Raw genomic sequence first — 21,567 nt, forward strand, 5'->3', positions numbered from 1 at the left:
AAATTAACCGGAAGTCGAAAATCCTTTACCCTCGGCTTGAAGTAGAGGCTAGAGGATCTCAGAAATGGAGTAGAGACTGGGTACGAACAGTCTCCTCACGTGTATGGTTGGCATCATCATGGCGGCCAAGCTACAATGAAGGAACCATGGATTTCTACTCGTAACTTTGCGAAATTACTGTCGGAATATTTGCCTTTGGTTGGAAGTGTTTGTTTTCCTATCAAAATTAAGTGCGGTCAGTTTAAGAGCTTTTACCTCAAGCTGCTGGAAACTTTTTGACACCAGTGTCCACTATCACAGCTGATCACAATGAGCGGTGTTATTGGTCAGACAAGAAACGTTTTACCATTGTTTAGAACTTCATTTACGTGGAGATTTAAAAGTGACTATCTGTACAAATTATCTTCACAAAGTGTGTCATCTTCACGGTGTGTTTGTTGCGGTATTTCATGTCTAAAACAGAGAAGCATTTTATGCAAAATATCGGATCCGAAGATGTCATCTGTATTGCGGTATTCTACATCAAGTGAAGTGTATCCTCCGGTACGTGATAATCTCAATGATATTTAGCTCGAACGGGATATAAGATAATGAAAAGTAATCAAGGTATTTAACCCTGGAAACATGTAAGATGTTCCCTAATGTTCCAAACTTGACCTAAGGGAAGGGGGACTGGGGAGGAAGGAGGGGTTGGGAGGGGTTGGTAGGGAGAAGGTGACATTTTGGGATTCCAGATCTAGAATAAGGTATCCACTTTAAAAACAATATTTTAGACATTTAAAATACACACAACAGGGTGAAATTTCAATGGTACAAAAGCCTAAGTGCATAGACTTTTGATCATTAGTTGATTTAAATGATAGATAACTCACTATCCTCAACTCTTAATCCTCATGTTTTTAAGACTCCTAGTGTTGTTCCTTTTTTGGGTTATAACCTTTGAGCACCCATATGGCAGTTTAGATGGCGTTCAGTGTAAATGAGTAATGAAAAATTTCCAGGGAAGGCTGATGAAATATTGGGATGTAACTAGTGATGGACTCAGTGGCCTCACATCCTGGAGAAATGGAAATATACTTTGTGTTATAGAAATCAGGATGAGTTTCTTAAGTTTGGACCTCTTTGTTAATATGCTGGACTAAACTATTTGTTATGTCTTAAATGTTATGAAATTTCCTAGTATTGATTACATCTCATACTAGGTTCATATCATTTAAACTTTCTACCATACTCTTATAACTGATTTGTACCTAGTTTTTGTCTGTGTGCAAGGTGTTATGGTATGGAAGACTAAAAATTTAAGGAATCATCAGAAATCACAATCAAGTGGTCCTTAACTGCTCTTCTTAACTTTAAATTATTATTTTTTCTTTTTTTCTTTATGAAGGAGGCAAAGGTCCAACAAAGCAAAGTCCCTCTGACAAACAAAGGTAATAACACAAATTTTGTCTGGACCATATTTGACAAATTAAATCATATCCTTCAGTCTTGAATAAAGGAGTATAGTTTGTTGTTTTTGTTACAGGAAAAAAATTTTCATGTTTAGGTAAATTATCAAGATGGGTTTATTTTGTGATACAATCAACCAAGTCTTAAGATCATGATAGTGTATCCCTTTTAAGCACTACAAGGCTTTTTGATGTAAATCACTTTGAAATAACATTGAGTTTTGTAAAATTTTTTTATAAGAGTTCACTCTAATCCCTTCTTGAATTATGTGATTTTTTGGGAGTATTAAGACATTTTCATTAAATGGTGAGATTCAATGTAATTTGAGGCCAATTGTTCAAAATAGCACAATGAAATAATATCAGTAACCCTGCAATTCTGCCATGATATGGTTATTACAATTAAAATTTTACCTCCTTTGTACTAAATTCTGTTGATGGACACAGTGCAAAGAAATAAAAAAATCATACTGGATTAAAACATTTGAATCACAGTAAATGTCAATGTTTTAACTGTGTGACTTTGTGGATCAATGTCAGTATCTAAGCAACTCCCCTCCCCTAAACCAAGATTAACCCTTGGTTGTTATCAGTTGACTGTTGTTGATCCCATTTTTCTTTAGCTTTCAGGGAAAATATTGTCAAATTTGCCACTCAGCTCAATGTGGATATTTCAGAAGAAAGAAATCTTTTAGCAGCATTCACTCATGAGTCATTCCTTCTACAAAATGCCGACAAACTATCAGGGTCATTTGGATTTAATGAAAAGCTTGCTTTTATTGGTAAGACTCAACACTGATGAAACACTTCCATTGTTTTGTCTATAAATACAAAGATGCAGTAAGTTGCTTTAACCCTTTGACCCCTAAGAGTGATTAGCATCTAATTTCTCCCAACAAGATCACCCCTTAATTACACATAAAGAGCAGGAGAATAAGGTAACAATCCCCAACTCAAAAAGCTCATGCAGGGCGTGAAATTAACTTTTTTTTCTGATAGCCACTTGGCTCCTAAATTCTTCAAAGTGGTAGCTAATTCAAAAAAAGTTGGTCGCCATTTTCAAAGACAAACAAAATCTTTCTTTACGCTGTCAGCGTTCTAGATAGGCCCTCCAAAATCAAGTTAGGGAAAAGATCTTTAACGTGCTACAAATTGGACAGTAGGATGGATGATATACAACGTTCAGGCTTATCTAAATCCAAGATGGTGTCTAGTTATCGATCGAGATACATGTGCTACGTTTTGGAAACAAACTTAATGAGGAAGTTTGCCGTAGATTTATCTTTGCAAATTTTTAAAATTCTCTATATCTCTTGGTAAGGTTATAATGAAATGTTCTAGTCGCCAATTTGGCGACTAACTTTCAGGATTTGGTCGCCAAAGTGAAAAATTTAGTCACATTGGCGCCTGTATTAGGCGCAATTTCACGCCCTGTCATGAATGTTAATTATATTCTCCTTGTCAGCACATTAGGTAATATAGAGAACAGTATGGAGAACATGTATGCTGATGTTAGGGTGTAAAGGGTTAATGCGATAAAGACTATGGATCTATAATAACAAGCTCACTATCCAATTTATAGGAGCACAAACTGCAAGAAAGAGCTTCACTGAGTACCTGTTTGAAAACTTTCCTCAACTTTCAGCTGCAGAGATTTGGTAAGGGTAAGATATATCACTTGCTTGTGCTCTTAAATCAACACAATCTGTCAAATTAGCACATTTATTTAACATTTAAATCACCATCATGTAATATGATTAAGAGTTTGGAGTCCTTACAACATTTATGTTTCCTTTGTATTGCTTAATTTGAATATCTTCTTAGTTAATTTACAGATACAGATTGATCATTATACCCTCTTAATTGTGTTTTGATTTGGTCTCAGGGATCTACAGAACAGTTTTTTAGAAGATTTTATAATGCAAAAGGCAGTAGAATGGGACATTATGCAAAAAACTCTCTACTATGTGAGTGTAAAATCTGACTCAGTTCAATACTAATCTCTACTGACTGATTTGTCTACTTCCATAAGAAGATAGTTGTGAACCACTTAAGATATCTTGTGCTGCAGACGTTCACTCTTATTTTACTTTCTAGTTTTCTATCCCTAAGCTCTTAGTTGTTGGAGGTTTGATAACCCAATCAGACTGTGTCTTTTGGGGATAAATATGTTGAACTTATGTGACCTAAAATGCATATATAGCTCCTAGCAAAGGCATTTCTTTTTTCAATCATTCAACACCCGTCTTTGTTCTTTTGTATTATTTCTGTTGTATAGTGCTTGTCTTAACCCTTTTAATTCCCATAAGTGACCAAGACAGAATTTCTCCTAACCCTAACCCTAAACCCTAAGTGAAATATTGAGTAGACGAGTGACAAGAACAGAGAAAAATATATCAAAAACCAAGTTCTTCAAACTAATATCATAAGAATTGTATAGCAGACAAAAAGGAGAATTACTAATGAAATCTTGGGAGTACATGGGTTAATAAATCTTGTGGATGCACAATGACACCTTTACTTTTTTATGTTTAGCGACAATCTAAAGAACTGATGCAGAGACAAACTGTGCTTGCTCTGGTGGGAGTAGTTTATACTCATCAGGTCAGTGATGGATTTTGTGTAACATGTTAAGTTTTCTAAACAGTTGGCCACAGTTTCTGTTGGTTTATTGGGTAATAAGCCTTTCAGATGTTTTAAGCACACACAAAATTTTTCGAATATCTAATCTCTAAATGGATATAAGTGATAAGTTAATGATAAAGACATATTTATTTTCCAAAGTGAGATATGGTGATGTAGGAAATTCTCCTATTTTGAAGATTTTCTTCTTTATTAGAGTCCTAAGAATGCAGATGCATTCGTGAAGACTCATCTTATACCTGAGCTAACTAAAGAGAAGGTTGAAGAGATGGTGAAACTCCAACACCCCAAGTTCATTCTTCAGCAAATATCTGTTGAAAAGGGATACTTTCCTTTAAAAGTAAAGTAAGTAATTTCTCCATACAATATCACCCTTGAATCAAACATTGAAGTTATGTTACCACATTATGATTAACTTACAACTGGTATAATTGTACTCATAATTTCTATTTCAAGTCATGTGATAAGACTGCTGAGAGTTGCCATTCTTTCAAATTTCCACTTATTTGTAAGCAAACGTGGGCAAATTTTATGAAAGAAGAACCTAGAAATTCCTTTGAGACCTGAACTGGTTGAACAAAACATACAAGCTAATGGGGTATTGCTAAAATACATTGAATAAGTTACGAAGAAAATGAAACCAGGAGATAAAAGCTATCTGTTCTAACTTTTGCTTATTTATGATCCAGTCTTCCCATTTGAATCAGAGAAACCCTACTATTGATATTAAGATGTTGGTAATAGTGAATCATTTGTAAGTTTAATTTAAAGAAAATAATTTTTTATCCCCAGACTTGATTTCCAAGAGAAAAGCAAGTCCAAGTATAATGTGAACAACCCATTCATCTATGGTGTCATTGTGACAAGGGGTGAAAATAGGGAAATTTTAGGGAAAGGTAAGACTCTTGTCAGGACAGTCTTTCAGTTTTCAGTCAGTGAAAGTGACTGTCATTTAATGTCTCTTTAGCTTCTGTTTTGTTTGTAAATTTTAGGTTTGGTTGATGTGTTGATGAAAGATGTACTTTTAACGAATTAATAAGTCATTCTGGTTAAAATCTCCCTGTTTACTTCTCCACAAAGAAGTGCAACTTCCAGGTTTTGTTCTTGGGTTGTGATTACTTGCTCATTATGACGCTGTGTGGCTTTTAGAGCTGCAATGTAATCCTGTCACTCACTGATTCCTCCCTAGATGTATCTTGCCCATTGGTGTCTTTTCCTTCTCTGCTTAACCAAGTTGTGATCAGTAAATCAGTGCCTTTCTGTTTGCCAGGTGTGAATCCTTTAACTCCCAGTAGTGATTAACATGTAACTTCTCCCTGTAATATCCACACATTAGCCAACAAATAGGTAATGAGAATAATCAAACTTGTTGGGTAGAAGCTGTTATCTTGATGTAACACCAAATTCTTGAAACTAATTTACAAGGAAATTTGTAGCAGTGTGATGGGAGAATTAGCAATCAGATCTTGGGAGTTCAAGGATTAATGGTGCTAAATAACTATGGACATGGTAAAATAGATGTAAATGCTATCATTCTCTAAAATATCACGTGACCAAACAGGATTCAGACATGCTGTGTTCATGATTTTGAATAACATTTGTGTCTCTAGGTGTCTGCCACTCACTTGTATCAGCAGAGAAAAAGGTAAACTGAGTTTGTATCAAACAACTAAGTCATTCTTGCACAGATTACATTGCGTAAGATAATGAGCATTTTACATCTAATATGGCAAGTTAGAATATAATCTAATCTATTAATTAACCAATCAGATCATATGAGTAAAGAAGTTAGGACATTTTATTCTATAAACTGTGGTGTTTTACAAGTATTTCTAGCACTGAGAAAAGTGTGTTTATAAAGGAAACAAAAGAACACATGGTTGCTTTTTGACACAGAATTAATTTTCTCTTTTCATGTTCAACTCAATATCCCACAAGTGAGCAAAGCGATTGAGTGAAATATTGAGTTGTTCATGAAAAGAAAAATTCTATATCTAAGCAATTCTATATTTAATCCTCCATTTATTTTTCACTCCAGGCATGTCAGAGGGCTTTACTAGATCACTATCCTGATGAATTCAACAAGTTTCAGTTAGCTCTTGATGGGGATGATTTTGTAAAAGAAGAAAATATTGATCTTGGTTTGACTGTTGCTGAACAGAGAGTAGTTGAGTTGGAGAAGGTACGCTTTAAAAATTTGGGTTGTAATGTTTGTAACCTAAGTCAGATTATTGTTAGTGGTTTTTGATAGCATTGCTAAAACCATTTAATACTTTTTTTCTTGAAACTGGTTTTAAATTTTTGATAAATTGTATGATTGAAAACAAACTTCCAGTGGTGTTCCAGAGAGTTTTTGCATCCTTGTTGATTAGATTCATCATTATTCTGTCTGAAACTTCAGCAGACCATGGTAATGCTTTCATCTCTAGGGGTGACAGAAAAGAAGTTTCTCCTCATGATGTCTATTTATTTTTAAGTTGTAAGAAGATAGTACAGCATTAGTTTAGGGATATTGTTTGATTCAATTATAAATTCTCAGAGTTAATACCGTAAGAATGGTATGGGAGACAGAATGAAGAAGTGATTTAAAGATCTTGGTAGAGAAAGGGTCAGATTCTTTACAATTGTGAGGTAATAAAGGAAACTGAAAGTATAACTCTGTTTCTGATACTTATTGAAAGGAAACTGGTCTTAACCCTTTTACTCCCAGATCAAATTTGTCATTCTCCTTACTATCAACTGTACAATTCTCATAGTGTTAGTTCAGAGAATTTAGCTATGGATCATCTAATCCCAAATTGGTATTTTTCTTTTTTCTCATCACTAATCCAGTTGATATTGTATTGATATTGTAAGGAGAAATTCTGTCTTGGTCATTCATGAGAGTTGAAGGGTTAACAATCATGTGGGTTTTGGACAAAGGGAGTGGTAATTATAAATGCCAATCACAGGCAAATGAGCGCATTAATGGAAAGGGTTTTAAATGACACTTCTTGTTTTTGTCTTATCAGGAAAATGACAGTTTTGGATTCCACATAAGGGGAGGAGAGATGAAGAAAAAACAGACAGACAAGTTTCTTGAGTGTTATTACATGTCACCAGTGTTTATATCTCACATAGTGAAAGACAGTATTGCGGACAAGTGAGTATACTTCTTTGTTTAAACATGGTAATTATACCAATAACAAAATGAGTATTTACCCTTTTCACCCTAATATCATCAGGCAGATTCTCCTTGCTGGTCTCTGCACATATCCTATAGTGCTGACAAGGAGAATTTGTTGAACAATCCAGAGCTTCTTCAGCTATTGATAATTTCCTTTACTCTTGTGTTTGTTTCACCCATGATGTCTAATGATTAAAAGGAGAAATAAGATGCTACTCACTGTGAGGAGTTAAAAGGTTAATTGAGGTAGCTCTCATGGTTTTGGACACATTTTCTAGTAGAAAGGAGTGTTGTCTTGATTTACAAGTTGGAGTAGCCCCATCTAATCTACCAGAATCTCTTTTAATTATCAAGTTTATTGCTTAAAATGAACTGAAAAAGTAAATCAAGGATAAAAAGCCACAAGTCAGCAGGTCATGTCATGTCAAAGAATTGTTGTTGCCTTTTTTTTTTTTTTCCAAGGAGAAGGTTTTTTATTTTTTTCACGTCTTTTTTTGTAGACATGGAGGACTTAAGGTTGGAGATAAAATTCTTGCCATAAATGACAGAGTAAGTAAAATAATAACTACTCTTGTTATTGATTATCATTATTTTTTAGTTGGCATAATGAAATGGAAAGAAGACTGCATCAGGCAGAAAACTTTCTAGCAAATTGATAAATGGGGTTAAATTGAAATCTGGGGTTTGTTTTTGTTAGTCAACTGAACAGAATGGTAGCTATATGTTTCTTGCTCTACTGAGAAACAGTGGAACTAATGTGTATTTCTCTTTGAGTTTTGGGGTATAGTGATCACACTGAATTCCTCTTAATGTTTTGTCTTTTGTTTAGAGTGTGGAAGGACTTGATCACAAGCGTGTTGTGAAGCTTTTGAAATCTGTTTCAGGTGAGATAATGTAATGAATTGTGGTATTCACTAATGATGTAATCAAAAGAAAAAGGCAGGTGGAATAGTAAGCTTGTGATAGGTAATATGTTTACAAGCTGGCTTCTCAGACCTTTTTGTCACAAGCTGTAAATAATTAACAGTAAAATCCTCTTTTTTTTCTTTTTCAGGCCCTGTGTCATTTACTGTTACACACTGCAGAGAAAGTATGTTTTTTTTTTATAGTTTTAGGGTACTTTTAAATAACAGTTTGTATATCAAGTTGCAAAGAAAGGTGTGAGATAACAGATCATGACAGGGGTATCCCCTCTCCTTCTCATTGAAAAAGAAAAAAAGGAAAAAAAAAAAAAAGGTTAAGTCCTCTCCAGCCAACTGACCTGCAGCACAAAACTTATCTGGTTTTCCACAGCATAAAGTAACCATGAGTATTATAGCTACCCTCCTTACCCCTGGATGGCATTTTAGTCCATTACAAGTCCTTCCCCCCCCTCCCCCCTTGTTTTGTCAAGTTTCCCTGGTACCGTAATTTCCGGTCGATTACCCGCGGGTAATCTGTTGATTTTGCATTAAATCCGCGCCACTGCGGGTAATAGGGAGGTGCGGGTTATGTGACAATTTTAAATTCTTCTGGAAGTTGAATTGAAAAAATTTCTCACCTACCTGCGTTTCCACCTCTCAAATGAATTTTATTGTATCAAAAGTGCCACAAAGCGGCACGAAAACATGATGCCAACTCGAGTTTATTTCACGCATAATTAGTTGCGTGACAAACAAATTTTTATCGGCACGCGTGAAAACAAAACCTTGATGGTGACAAAAATAATCTAAGGATATCCGGCGCATCAGTAACAAATTTCCAGTTTTCACTAGCTTGAGCTAAAGAGAATTTTCCCGTTTTAAGGGACTTGTTAGGCCCAGTAGAACAGGAGATATCGATTTTTTTGAGAAATTGCCGACAGTAATTTTAAATCCCAAATGCATCACCAGAATGTTGAAAATAATAGGTGCGAAACTTAACTAATTTCGCGCTGAAAAAGTATTTTAACGACAAATGAACAATGGATATTGCTCATTACGCTCCTACATGCTATAAAAAGGTAACTGACTGAATAAGAATTATAAACCTCGATCATTCGCGATAAGTGTATCCACGAGTCACCAATTAAGTTAAAATGCCTGCTGTGAAACGCCCACGTCACAGTTTTACGTTTGATTATAAGCTTAGAGTAATAACTCTTGCCGATCGATGAAATCGGTAATAGAGCAGCAGCAATAATCAATCAATAAAGTATAAGCTAATATTGACACAGAATTGTGCACATGTCTGAATCGAAAGACTGAAATGTATCGCCTTAATGTCACGTTTTCGCCACCGAAAAAGTTGAATAACAACGTGCGGGTAATCCGTTGACTTTTTTTTTCGCCGTATGCAATAATCGGCCGGTGCGGGTAATCGGCCGTGCGGGTAATCGACCGAAAATTACGGTAGGTCAGCAACATCCTTAGTAGAGAGGGTACTGTCAGAGTATAGAATCTTTCCCAAGACTACAACTCAATGACCTTCCCCTAAAATCAAGTGCTGTGGCAATTTGCCCACTTCACCTCCCACTTCTCAGTGGTAATCATGATTTGATTTTCATTTTCTAATGTTGCAAAGTTAACAGAACTCATTACATCCATCTTTTCTTGCAGCTTTAATAGCCGACAAGCTTGAGCAGAGGTTTATAGAAATAAGGCGTAAGAAACGTCTGGCAGAGTTATCATCTGATGTGTGGTCAGAATGGCACCAAGCACAGTCTGACAAGGCTCCATCACAGTACAAAGATGTCCTTAAATATCACAAGAACCCATCATCTTAGTATGGCTGAAAATATGTTAACTAAGGAAAAGTTGTGTCCAACTCAGAAGGCTCTCTCTGGCTGAAATAAATGGTTTGGTGTTTGTATCACAAGCCTTTTTGTTGTATCTGCTGTGTGGGTTGATTTCATTGTTTACACCATTACATCAGCTTGCATTTTCTCCCAACTGTACTCTATACATTTCCTTAGGTTCTGTCAAGGATAATTTGACAATCAAGTTTCTTTAGGTAGTGATAATTTTATTCTTGTAACCTTGTCATTTGGGGGTGATTGAGCCAAAATTAGATGCTAGGGGTCCACAAACGTCAACATTAAAGAGTTTGCAAAGTGAACTGATCAAAGCCAGTGTCATTCCTGTGTAACTAGATTCCACAGTCTCTCAACTTTTACCTTCAAGATAGAGAAGAAGTTGTGAGCCACTGGAAGGGGAGATTCGTTTGTGACATAATTCATCAACAAGAACTATTTTGAAAAATTTAGAACATTTTATTGACAATTCAAGCAGTACAGTGAAGGATGAGTTTAACACAAGTGATAAGAAGCAACAGGACCTAAGAATTGAAATTCTTAAATGGTTGCCAGAACTGTTTCTGTAACTTTCTCATCTTTGTAAAAACTAGTCTAGGTATCTTCAGAAACAACTGTGTCACTAAAGTGGACTACATTGAGCTACCATTGGAGAGTTTTACCAGTCTGAATGAAAAAATACTTGCTCTTTAAATGGAGCATGCAGCACATATTTTTCCAATTTTTCTCTTTTTCTATTAAAATGCGACACTTCCTGTATTTTGGGTCCTTTACTTTACTTTAATTTGTCAAGGTTTCTTTTAGTCTCTTTCCTACTATCAAATTTCAACACCAACAACATTGGTATATGGTGATTCCCACAGATTGTTGGGACATTACATACAGAACCAAGTTAACTTTACTTGCAAGTATGGATTTAAAACATTTCCAGCCTTACATAGTCCTCAAACTACACCTGGTCCATGGAAGGTTGCACAAACTAAATCCTCTTCATGATTCCACCTGACCTTGCCTACCAATGGGACCAGGCTTTACAAACTTTGTTTTCAATAATTTTTGGGGTAGGATTAAATGTCTAATCCTTAAAAAAAAAATGTTATGTTTTTTTCTTTTTGTAAACATTTAGTAAAAATAAATTCTAATTGTGGACCTAACATAGGTGAAATAAGTATAATTGATTGATCAGTTCACACCTATCATTGGTTCCCCTTGTTATAAACAAATTATGTATAATAAATATTTTTTTCCCATATAATCTTTGTACAGATTCAACAAGTTTCTCAGGATTTTTAAACATGTCATATTGAAAATCAGAGAGAATTTGATCCTTATATTTAATGAGTTGCATGAATGTGTTTGAACAACCAAGACTAAGATTTTGTAAAGCCACAATGAAAAATATTCAGATGATCATATAGCTCACCCAAATCAATTAAACTAACAATTAAATTCAAGAGTTTTCAATACTCACTAAATTTTAGTCCTTGACAGAACATGGGCTGTCTCATGGACAAATGTTAATGTCATTGATAAAATTACCTGCAGACCTTAGAGCTGCTTTTAATTTCAATAGCAGTTTTTTTTTTTAAAGTGATATTTTTCCACTTGAATTATTTTATTAGTTTCTTTCTTTGAAGAGCAGACAGCCACTTGCTAATATGTGTGGTCCACATAATCAACACAGCCCTCCACAAAAACAACTTAATGATAACTAAACCATAGAGATATTGACAAGATTTCCATATAACCCCATACTTCATTATGCACACAGTAATTTGGTAAAAGAAAACAATGGTAAGACAAAAGATTTCTCTTAAGATCATGTTTTTTGGGTATATGGAAATCTTGAGTGTTTGAAGTTTCAGAAGAAGATTTAGAAAGAGCTCTCATGTTTAAATATCCCAAGAAAACAAAAATACATGTATCTCCACCTCAAAAATTAGCTACATTGATAATTTGTCTAATCTGTATCTTCTCTTGAAGATCCAACTGGTTCACCATATTTCAGTTTCTGTCCAGGTTGCACATCAAATTTAAAGTCTGTGGGGGCTTCAAATATCAGGACAATTGTTGATCCAAGGTTAAATGCTCCCATTCTTTCACCGCGCACAAGGGATACTCCATTAGGTTCATCACTAATATAATCACACTCATCAAATGATCCTTCTGAATATCTCCCTGGACAATTTGTCTTCAAATCCTGTCAAATTATATGGAAATAGTTAAGTTCAAGATGGAAAAAAGTCATTGCCACCACCCTTGCATCTTTTACAAATGCTAAATATTTGTTCTGTGTAGCTTGAAAGAAAGTGGAGGATTAATGGAAGCAAAGAACTGCTCGATTTATCCAAGGAAAAATTACTTAGCATCTCTTAATTTCAGAAAGGGAATGCAAATCTAGATGCATTTTCTGAAAGATGTATTAACTAGTAAGCAGCTCAAAAAGAGGTATTCTCTATATTTTAGTTGATAAGGCCTTAGCCATGGGATAAAGATGCAATACACTTAAGCCTCAGTTTACACTGACAAGGAAAAAAAGAGAAATAAACTGAATGGACTCGGTCAAGTCAAAAATAGACATAAGTTAGGGAATAATTTGTCACCTGATCAAACTTGAGGTTGATAGATCCAACATTGTAAGCTCCAACGGCAGTAAAACTAAAAAATCCATGTTTCCATGTACCAGTAAGAACAACACGCTCATTGTGGTTGAAAAGACCAGCAACCATACGAGCTATTCCTGGATGCACAGAAAACAAATCTCCTGGAAAAAGGAGAACAACAATGAGAATGATAATTACAGAAGGTTTCCTTTCAAAGAGAAAGATTTACCTTCTTAAAAGAAAGGTAACTGTGTTGTAAGTTGTCACATGAGGCTAGCTACAGGAAAATATTGTACCCTACTAAGTGAAAACTTTAGCCTTCTTGGTCTAATCATGAAAAAGAACTATGCATGAAAAGATGACAAACCTGGAAAATGTCTTCTTTGCTTTACATTCCATTCACTTGGTGAATGAAAGGAGTGGTAGTCACCGGGTCCAAGATAAATAACACAGTGATAAAGCTTTTTATTGTCATTAGACTCTAGTTCTTTGTAGGTGGAAGCAGATGGTTGATTAGGTCCAAGGAAAGTTTTCATTGAATAAGTTATTCCTTTGACTTGTTCCACTAAGTCATTTTGCACCTCACCAAAATGCAGAACAGTACCATCTGCAGGGCTCACCTAGGAAGAGTGAATGAAATTTAACAAGGTTTCAAACAGGATTACTCCTCCAGCTCCAGAAAATTAGCTGTAGTTTGACCATTAATTTATAACCGACCCATTTAAAAAGATCCTATGAAAAGGAAATAAATGTTTGAAGAAATGACACCTTCCTACTGACAAATCATAAAATAAAATGAGCACTTACGATACAACTTGCATCACAGATTCTTCTTGCATCAGGTTTAAGTTGTCTTCTGAAGAAGGCTCCGAGACTTGAATAGTTAACAATTTCTTCCTCTACAGCTTCAGTAACATTACAGGCAAAATACCACGAATATGAGCCAATGATGGGTTTACGTAACCATGGTGGCAAGTCAATATCACAAACTGCTCCTAAAGCACGTGAACAAGCTCTTGTGGGCAATTTCTTGAACAATGCAACCTGAAATGATTACAAAGTGGGTAATTTAGCTAAAAATTCACCCGTTTAAGTGAAACTCGAACTCGCGTGACACCAAGAGACGTCTCAGTTACGCAACCTCACCTGCCATTGACTAGGTTCAAGAGATTCACCAGCATGTAATTTACGTTTTTCTCTCTCCCTGATGTGCCAGAATTGTTGATAACAAACGTAAGCGAAGCCAACACTCGCTGGGATACTGAACCATCGGAGGGTTCGCATGTAACTTCTTACAGCGGTTCCAAGTCTTCGGGCGCCTGAAGATGAAAAGAAACAATTTCAATTTCTCCTCAACTTATTTGAAAATTATGAGCAGCGAAAGATTTATCAGACTCCGTTCGCTCAATAGGCGTCAAGGTAAAGATTAGCTAGGAGTTAAGAGGGTACAGGTTTCGCGTGGGCATGTGACTAAAATCGATTAGTTTCTCGCACTCTCGGCCATGGCTTTCCCAGAGTTGCAAGGTAACCTCCCTTCTGTGTACCGATTGCCTTACCTCTTTGAGAATGCGAAAACGAACGATAGAATCCAAGGATTGTAACTTTACTGTACAGAATAGGTAATCGAGTCGACACTCCTTCAAACGATTTGCCGACAATCGTCGAGGATATAGAGTAGGAATTGTACGACAGCGTCTTCGCTGATCCTCGAAAAATACTATGCATCGTTATCAGATGCAGTTACGCTATTGCTCTTCTCTCAATTTAATTCTTTGTAATGGAAAAGACATGTCACAGAATGCGTTGAGAAATTTCACTTGAAAATCGCGACATCCACGTTGGAGCGTTAACGCGTGCGGAGGCCCATGGGAAGGATTCGCTCTTATCCTAGGGGAAGGGAGGCTTAGGCCACGTCCTTTTCAGCCCTGATCACGTGCCCAGTGATATTTCGTCGGTATCTAGCTTACTGCTCTCGCTTTTTTCATAAATTTAGCGGTAAGAGAGAGAATATGAAAGTTCTATCGAAGTAGAAAAATGTTGATTCCCACACGTCAGATGAGCCGAATCTCCGCATGACGAGATACATATCAGGTTCAAAAGCTATTTCGGGACAAATAGAGGTTTCTCATGTTTGACCAGGTTACCTTTTAAATGAAAGACTTAATTTCTATTGGTGGCCTCACAGATAGTCACACGAGTCTCCATACACTTTGTACCAGAGCTAACTTGCCGTTCACGTGACACCCTAAGAGAAACGCCCCAGTACTTTTACGGTCCAACGGCAAAATTCGATGAAAAAAAACTTTGCTATGTTGTGGCAAGATCCCATTATTTGGATGACTATCTCCCCCTTTAAAACATCTACTTTCCTCGTCAAACAAAATTCGTTTCTCAAGTAGAAAATTATAAACATAATTTCGAACGTGTTTCAACGACACTACTGCCAACTTCCGATAGGAACCTGTTGACAATCGAAAATTACTATGTACTAGACCACGAAACCAAGCCATATTGCGATTTTGAAACCACTCGATCAAAACCCCTATCGATTCTAAAATTGCAGGTTGCTTTCTACAGTTATCACAATAACACCAGGCGGTATTTTTCAACTTCTTGAAATGATTGTTTATTATGGATATTTCCAGGGTGAACCCACCACAGCCAGACAGGCTGGTTTTAATGGGGCCCTGTGTCAGGCTTGGAATTATTTATTTCACAGTGCTTTCAACCATGCATATAAAGGACATATGAATCTCACAACTAACCCTTTGGTCTGGCAAAATTAGTTGTGTTTTTAAACTATTTGCGAGAATGATTTAAGCCACCAACATACTCATTTCCCAACACCTTCAGCGTAAACAATTACGAAATATTCGCTTGAAAATGTGATTCCATGAAATTTAAATGTCAATTTTCTGCCCTTACAATTTTACTCATGAAAAGAGGTCTTCCCTCGTCTAACCCTTGGAAAAATTCTTCAAATGATCAATAAATGAGACCAATTCCTTTCACAACACTAGGGAATGTGACCGAAGATGAGAAGACACCAGGGTCAACTGAACAACAACACTTCATTACTTTCCTACAAAAGAGCAGATAATCGATCGCCTTTCTCTCTAAATACTCCATTTCTATATCAAATAAGACGTTTCACTCCATTGTTGGTGGAGGAGACTGGAAACGTGCCGCTTCGACTGGTTACAAACCCGATGAAACCGGTTTGGCCGCGACGGTCGAGCGGACGCGATGACAAAATGCTAATTTTCAGTTGAACATTTGTACATTACCAGGATGACGACTCGTTAACCCGTACCTCTCCTCGTTGTCTTGTGTAGTAGTGTATCCGAATTTTCCTTTACCGGCCAAACGATACCGTAGCTTGCAAACGCAACCACCACGACAAGACAGATTGCCGAGTGGGCATAAAGAACACAAGATGTTATCCAAGCGGAATCATGTCTGAGATCGTTCAGTTGTCGATAGCCGGAAAATGAAAGATCATCATCAGCGTGCACTCGCATGATAAGGAGAATTAAGTACGGTCGAGGACGTTTAATGTAATGTCGTTATAAATCTTCTATGCCTTGCAGACACAAAATTGACAAGCTTTCGGATAGCTCTCACGACAAACACGACAACTCCCTTCAGTACTTTCACACTGAAAGGAGGAAGGAACGGCATTTACATAGTTTTGGTGGTATGTTACATCCGGGAATTTTTTCCTAAGATTTCATTGGCTACTGAATGATACCCGTCTTCTGTGCACGTGCGAGCGAATGTCAGCTGCTTATGCAATATATTACGTTGCCACGGAAATTTGAAAATCACGCAGCGAAAGAAGCTCGTTTTTTTCGGTGAAGTATTTAAAAGCTTCAAACATAAGGGCCTAAAATCTTTTCTACCATGGAGGTTGTATCTAATTTAATTAATACGTACCTAACTGATATATTTTTTATGTGACAAACCTGTGAATAATGGCATTTATGGTCACGGACGATTAACTCTTGCGTAAGGCGTGACAAGAGAATATATTGAAGGCAATGCGGTAAAGGGTAAGATTAAAAAAAAAAAAATTTTTTTATATATATATATAAATAAAGTACTTCAGGTGCATTTCACATAAGTGTTTCTATGATATCCAGAAAAATAATCGCAATTAGAGAGAAAAATGGTTCTGTGAGGTTTGCAGTTTCAAGGACGTAAAATAAGAATTGTGAAAAGAGATGCTTTGTTGAACATTTCCCAATCCTCAGTAATTTCACGCAGTGCTCACAAACTTGGTTGTCTACCTCACCACACCATGACCATAACCGTGACCATGACTGTGACCGCTCTTATGTAAGAATCTGAACAATTTGGGCATGTCGACTGTGAGTAAAGGCGGCGTTCTCTGCTAGTTTTTACGTCTAAACACCAAGCAGGGCCTTGCAGAGTAAAGAGTGAACCTTCTTTACCTTTTTGTATTACTGAGTGGAATATTTAACGAGCTTTACGAGCGAGTGATTGAAGTTTTCTAACGAACGTGGTTTAGAGAAGAAAATTGTCCTAAAGAAAAGAGGTGCCGCCAATGAAAGATTAAACAATATGTGTTTCCAAATACTTGTGCTTTACATGTTTTTAATGGCGTAAACAAAAGCAAAACAAACGCCATCTGTTTGAAGGAAAAATCTTCCTAGGCCGTCTCTGAATAAAAAACCTCACCAATTAGATCATAAGTTTATGCCGATACTGAAGCCTTTTGCATAAGAGACGATATCACTCATGGCGCAAGTTCGATGAATAACTTGTTTGAATTAATAATGACCACAGCAACCACAAGTGACGAGCTTAAACAGTTCAGCAGACTCCAAGTAAGAATTTTAGTGCTCTTATTTTATGCGGGTTTTGACACCTTACACCCTGACATAAGTGTAAAGATTCTCCACACTGTTCCCTACACAGTTACCAAGAAACTTACAAGGAGTATTTTATTTAATAATCAAGAGCTTCTTAAGTTGAGAATTATTTTCTTGGTTCTCATAGCCTTATTTTTGATTTGATGGTGATTAGTCACTCTTAGGGGTTAAAGGGTTCATTTTTCTTATTTTACTTTTGGCCAACAGAGCTGAAATTACTTTAATTTAGCTGGTCTCTTTGTAAAACGTTGAGGCATAAAAAACTTCAAATACAAACTAAATGTTTCGCCATGCGTCTACTCGTCAAGTTTGAAAATTTCATACTGTTTGCCTTTCAAGTGATGTTAATTTTTGTTTGATCAGCAGATCAGCTGGGCAAAACAAACACTTGTTTTTACTCAGCTGTTTAGCTTTTGGCCAAACGCGCTTTTTTTCTGCTTAACTTAAAATGAACAGTAACATTTTACTTTTCTTTTCTTTTCAAACTTCATGCATTTGTTTATCTAACAGTAGCCTTCTGATCCTCATCATCCCAACATCAGTATACATATTCTCCATACAGTTCTGTATCCATTTCATGAGGTGCTGACAAGAAGAATTTGTTTAACAATCAAGTGCTTTTTAAGTTGGTGATCATTTCCTTCATTCTCATGACCCTAATGTTTGAATCAGGGGTGATAATGTAAGGAGAAATTAGATGCTAATCTTTTGTAGGGGTCAAAGGGTCAAAGCTTGGACGTGAGTTTTGTCCTTTTGTGTGGTAACTGTCATAGTTAGCGGCAGACATATCGTAAACAATTTTTAACAAAAGTGTTTACCTTTCTTAATGAAGACTAACCGTTAAATGTTCATTGTTGATATTTGCCCTCACAACGTTAAGAAAAATCAGAATTTTATGAGTAGATTTTAGCCTTTTTTCTTAACATTTCTTAAGGAAACATTCCTCAGACCCCCATTCAAACCCTCCTCCTTTTTCGGATCCTAATGTCTATTTTCCGTTCGACAGTCGTTGCGTTTAATATACAAAAGGCATAGCCTTGATGATTTACTAAAAAATTTGCAAACCACACTTCGCTGCGCATCAGTTAGTCTGTTACTGAAATTAACATATCAAAAAATATTGAACAAACTTGGAAATTCCTAATTGCATTTAACGTGTAAATATTCCAAACATTAACTCGCTTTGAGTGACGAAAGGGCGATTGTGATCAGAAAGTTTTTATTTCTGAATGGACGATGGTGTTTGCTTTAAGAAGGTGCACACACCTCTCACAAGACCAGCTTTATTTACATTCTTCCAAGCGTGCAATTAGCTTTAGTTTTCTTTTTTTTTTTTAAGTCACGCAATAAAATTTTGCCTTCCTTTAAACGAGAAATGTCATGAAAATAGTTGATTTGAAGCATGTTCTCAAAATCTTAATCAGAGTCACCCAATGCTATTTTATTTTGCACATTCAAATAACTATGCGAAAATGATCGACCAATGAAAAGTCGAGATTAACATCGTATGATTAAAAAATTTGCATCTGCTTAACTCCGCGTCAGGAAAAGGGCTTGGCGAATTTATTATTACTGTCGTCGATTGTAAAACATACATACGAATCCTTTTTGTACATCGCGAGGAGACGTAACACATTTACTTTCAATTTAGACACTGAAATCTTCGAAGTGCATTTAAAAAAACGTATGTCAACTGTGTTTGGGGAACATACGGTTTGTAGTTTAGTTATAATAAAGACTTCATCTTACCTGGATGGTCAACAACTTGGATATCAACTTGTACACTTTTGATCTTGACGGATCGAAGAATTCCGAGTTTGGTGATAATTATTATGAGAAAAAAGCTGAATATGGTGTGAGTATTGAGAAGAAAGGACATCCATGCTTGATCACTGGCCGTAACTTGAGAGTCGTCCACTCGTAAATGAAACTGCACATCTATGACAATTTGATCTTCGGAATAAAATATCATAATAAATTTTCCCTCTCAGCTCTATGCCCACAGCTTGAGCATCACACGCGCGTGGGTGATTCCCTTTAAACAGAATTTATTTTTGAACTCTAGTTTCCTGAAATAGGTGTAATTTGAATTTTGAAGAACTACACGGTGTTCAGAGTGTTGGGTGACATTTGCAAAGACCGGCACTAGGGGCATCCGATGGTGATAAGCACACCCATATTTACATAGAAGGCTTCTGTTGTCACGAAATACGATCTAATTGGTCGATTTTCTCATCACGCAATCACAAAAGCTCTCAGCTGTAACGTTACAGCCGATGTGCAGGTTCTCGAAGAAGGCTAGACTCAAGAGAAAAATTCTGACTCAAAGGGATGAAGTCTGACATAACATAAATTACTCATTTCTTGCCACTTTTACTTATTCCTGATTTATACAATCAAGATCAAACGTTTAAGTTTTGAGTTTGGTTAAAAGTGAACCAGTGTAAACTTGGGTGTATTGCACACGCGTGACGCGGGAATCATGTGTAAACAGATGAGGTTCTGCCAATACCGTAGAGCATCGTGGTCACCATCCAACATGGCGTCCATACTGAGGGGTAGTTGTGGTAGACTTACCAAGCTGAGAGGTGTTTCAAGGACAGTTTATAAAATTTATATAAGTACAGATGTAACAAAAAAAGACCGTATTTTAGACAGAGTGAAAAAATTTGTCTTCGGAGAGGGACCACCCGAAGAGGAGGATGAAACACCCGAGAGGTAATTTTGCACGTGTGAGGGATATTAATTTAGTTATGTACTTTGGAGAAAATCTCGAACAATTTTCAAGATTTAGAAACTTGTTGGGGTTGGTATGCTCTTGCAGCTTTGGATGTCAGTCTTGTGCGCAGTTCTACCCAACGTGGCCAGAATTATGTGATTTTAAATGGTCAATGTTCTTTTTCAATCATTTCAGTTATTTTCAATTTGTAAAAGTTGAAAAACCAGCTGTATACAGCATGAAGAAACAGGAAATTGTGGAAAGACTAGAAAATATTGTCACAGAAGTTATGCCTGACGACGAAAATTGGAGAGATCAGTCGGTTAAAGATTTGGTTTTAAAATATAAGGTACGTGTCACCAATAACTCTGCCTGAAAAGTAAAGTAAGTAATTATTTTTGTTCATTTTAGCAGCTTTGAAGGAAAGAAAAGTAGGGCAATATTCCTTGAGGGAGTAGCTACAATATTTTCACAACATGGTTTACAACATGAACCCTTTCACTCCAAGCAGTGAGCAAAACATACTTTCTCCTTTCAAAATCAATACAGTATTGAGCACACAAGTGACGAGAATATTAACAAATGTTAATTAGATTATAATTTGATCCAATACTAAATCCTCTGACCTAAAAGTATGGAGAATTGCTAAAGAGATCTTGGATGTGAAGGGGTTAATGACTGAGGCAAGGTTAATCCCTTATGTGGTGTGTTTTATGTGTTACCTTTTGAAAAATTTTCAGGCATCTTATAGCCAGTCATGAGTATAGAATGTTTTTCATATTGTTCTGTTAATAAATTAAAATGATTGTGCAATTATTGATTATCACTATTTTGATATTTCCCTCTAGATTCTCAACAGATGTTATGAGGAGTTTGGAATTTTGGTTCCCAATTTCCAGTTAAATGAAATGAACATTGTAAGGGATGTTATCAAGTTCTACACTACAGCGAAACCTGAAGACAAAAGGACATTCAAATCTATCAAAAAACAAAATTTACCTCGCAACTTATCCATTGGTGGATCTCTACCCCTTAAGAAAGTGTCTGTAACATGAAATAGGAATATTTGTGTAACCCCAATAATGAGGTACAGGAGAGAAAGAGAGGTGAAGGAGGGGGGGGGGATATAGTGGGGTTTTTTAGGTATTTAACATTCTAGACAGATGAAACATTGTAGTAAAGTTGATGTTTAACCTTTTAACTCCCAAGATCTCATAAGTAATTCTCCTTACTGTCTGCCAAATGATTCTCATTATGTTAGTTTGGAGAATTTGGTATCGGATCAATCAGTACTCCCATAGTTGATATTTTTCTTTATTCTCA

General features: G+C 36.2%; 3 protein-coding genes across 5 annotated transcripts; 2 read left to right on the forward strand and 1 right to left on the reverse strand.

Moving 5' to 3' along the window:
• Positions 1-104: 104 nt before the first annotated feature.
• On the forward strand, positions 105-10,106 carry LOC131782552 (uncharacterized). The gene is made up of 15 exons (XM_059099294.2): positions 105-543; positions 1,388-1,430; positions 2,072-2,230; positions 3,031-3,106; positions 3,334-3,415; positions 3,984-4,052; positions 4,288-4,436; positions 4,884-4,987; positions 5,702-5,736; positions 6,130-6,273; positions 7,103-7,233; positions 7,758-7,806; positions 8,087-8,141; positions 8,312-8,347; positions 9,834-10,106. Exons 1-15 carry the CDS (start codon positions 310-312, stop codon positions 9,998-10,000), a joined length of 1,533 nt encoding a protein of 510 aa, XP_058955277.2. The 5' UTR covers positions 105-309; the 3' UTR covers positions 10,001-10,106.
• Positions 10,107-10,465: 359 nt separating this feature from the next.
• On the reverse strand, positions 10,466-19,668 carry LOC131782553 (phosphatidylserine decarboxylase proenzyme, mitochondrial). 3 transcript variants are annotated; one of them, XM_059099295.2, is made up of 6 exons: positions 19,275-19,668; positions 13,777-13,949; positions 13,438-13,674; positions 12,998-13,250; positions 12,631-12,791; positions 10,466-12,227 (listed from the first exon to the last, which is right to left on the reverse strand). In XM_059099295.2, exons 1-6 carry the CDS (start codon positions 19,495-19,497, stop codon positions 11,988-11,990), a joined length of 1,287 nt encoding a protein of 428 aa, XP_058955278.1. In that variant the 5' UTR covers positions 19,498-19,668; the 3' UTR covers positions 10,466-11,987. The 3 variants fall into 3 exon arrangements, with proteins under 3 accessions (XP_058955278.1, XP_058955280.1, XP_058955281.1); XM_059099297.2 differs by lacking the exon at positions 19,275-19,668 and adding an exon at positions 15,944-16,344; XM_059099298.2 differs by lacking the exon at positions 19,275-19,668 and adding an exon at positions 14,187-14,893.
• A 231-nt stretch (positions 19,669-19,899) lies between these two features.
• LOC131782554 (uncharacterized) lies at positions 19,900-21,302 on the forward strand. The gene is made up of 3 exons (XM_059099299.2): positions 19,900-20,243; positions 20,440-20,593; positions 21,093-21,302. Exons 1-3 carry the CDS (start codon positions 20,008-20,010, stop codon positions 21,297-21,299), a joined length of 597 nt encoding a protein of 198 aa, XP_058955282.1. The 5' UTR covers positions 19,900-20,007; the 3' UTR covers positions 21,300-21,302.
• The last annotated feature ends 265 nt before the right edge of the window (positions 21,303-21,567 follow it).

Source organism: Pocillopora verrucosa, chromosome 2 (assembly GCF_036669915.1).
Source record: "Pocillopora verrucosa isolate sample1 chromosome 2, ASM3666991v2, whole genome shotgun sequence".
Lineage (NCBI taxonomy): Eukaryota > Metazoa > Cnidaria > Anthozoa > Scleractinia > Pocilloporidae > Pocillopora > Pocillopora verrucosa.

What these genes read in the sequence shown, in the direction of transcription:
- LOC131782553 (XM_059099295.2), bottom strand. Translation starts at nt 19,497, where the DNA reads ATGATATTTTATTCCGAAGATCAAATTGTCATAGATGTGCAGTTTCAT. An exon ending in TTGAACCTAGTCAATGGCAG is followed by an intron (nt 13,675 to 13,776) that starts GTGAGGTTGCGT and finishes TAATCATTTCAG; the next exon opens with GTTGCATTGTTCAAGAAATT. An exon ending in GCAAAGAAGACATTTTCCAG is followed by an intron (nt 12,792 to 12,997) that starts GTTTGTCATCTT and finishes TCCTTTTTCCAG; the next exon opens with GAGATTTGTTTTCTGTGCAT.
- LOC131782552 (XM_059099294.2), top strand. Translation starts at nt 310, where the DNA reads ATGAGCGGTGTTATTGGTCAGACAAGAAACGTTTTACCATTGTTTAGA. An exon ending in TACTTTCCTTTAAAAGTAAA is followed by an intron (nt 4,437 to 4,883) that starts GTAAGTAATTTC and finishes TTTTATCCCCAG; the next exon opens with ACTTGATTTCCAAGAGAAAA. An exon ending in AAAGACAGTATTGCGGACAA is followed by an intron (nt 7,234 to 7,757) that starts GTGAGTATACTT and finishes CTTTTTTTGTAG; the next exon opens with ACATGGAGGACTTAAGGTTG.
- LOC131782554 (XM_059099299.2), top strand. Translation starts at nt 20,008, where the DNA reads ATGTGTAAACAGATGAGGTTCTGCCAATACCGTAGAGCATCGTGGTCA. An exon ending in GAGGATGAAACACCCGAGAG is followed by an intron (nt 20,244 to 20,439) that starts GTAATTTTGCAC and finishes CAATCATTTCAG; the next exon opens with TTATTTTCAATTTGTAAAAG. An exon ending in ATTTGGTTTTAAAATATAAG is followed by an intron (nt 20,594 to 21,092) that starts GTACGTGTCACC and finishes ATTTCCCTCTAG; the next exon opens with ATTCTCAACAGATGTTATGA.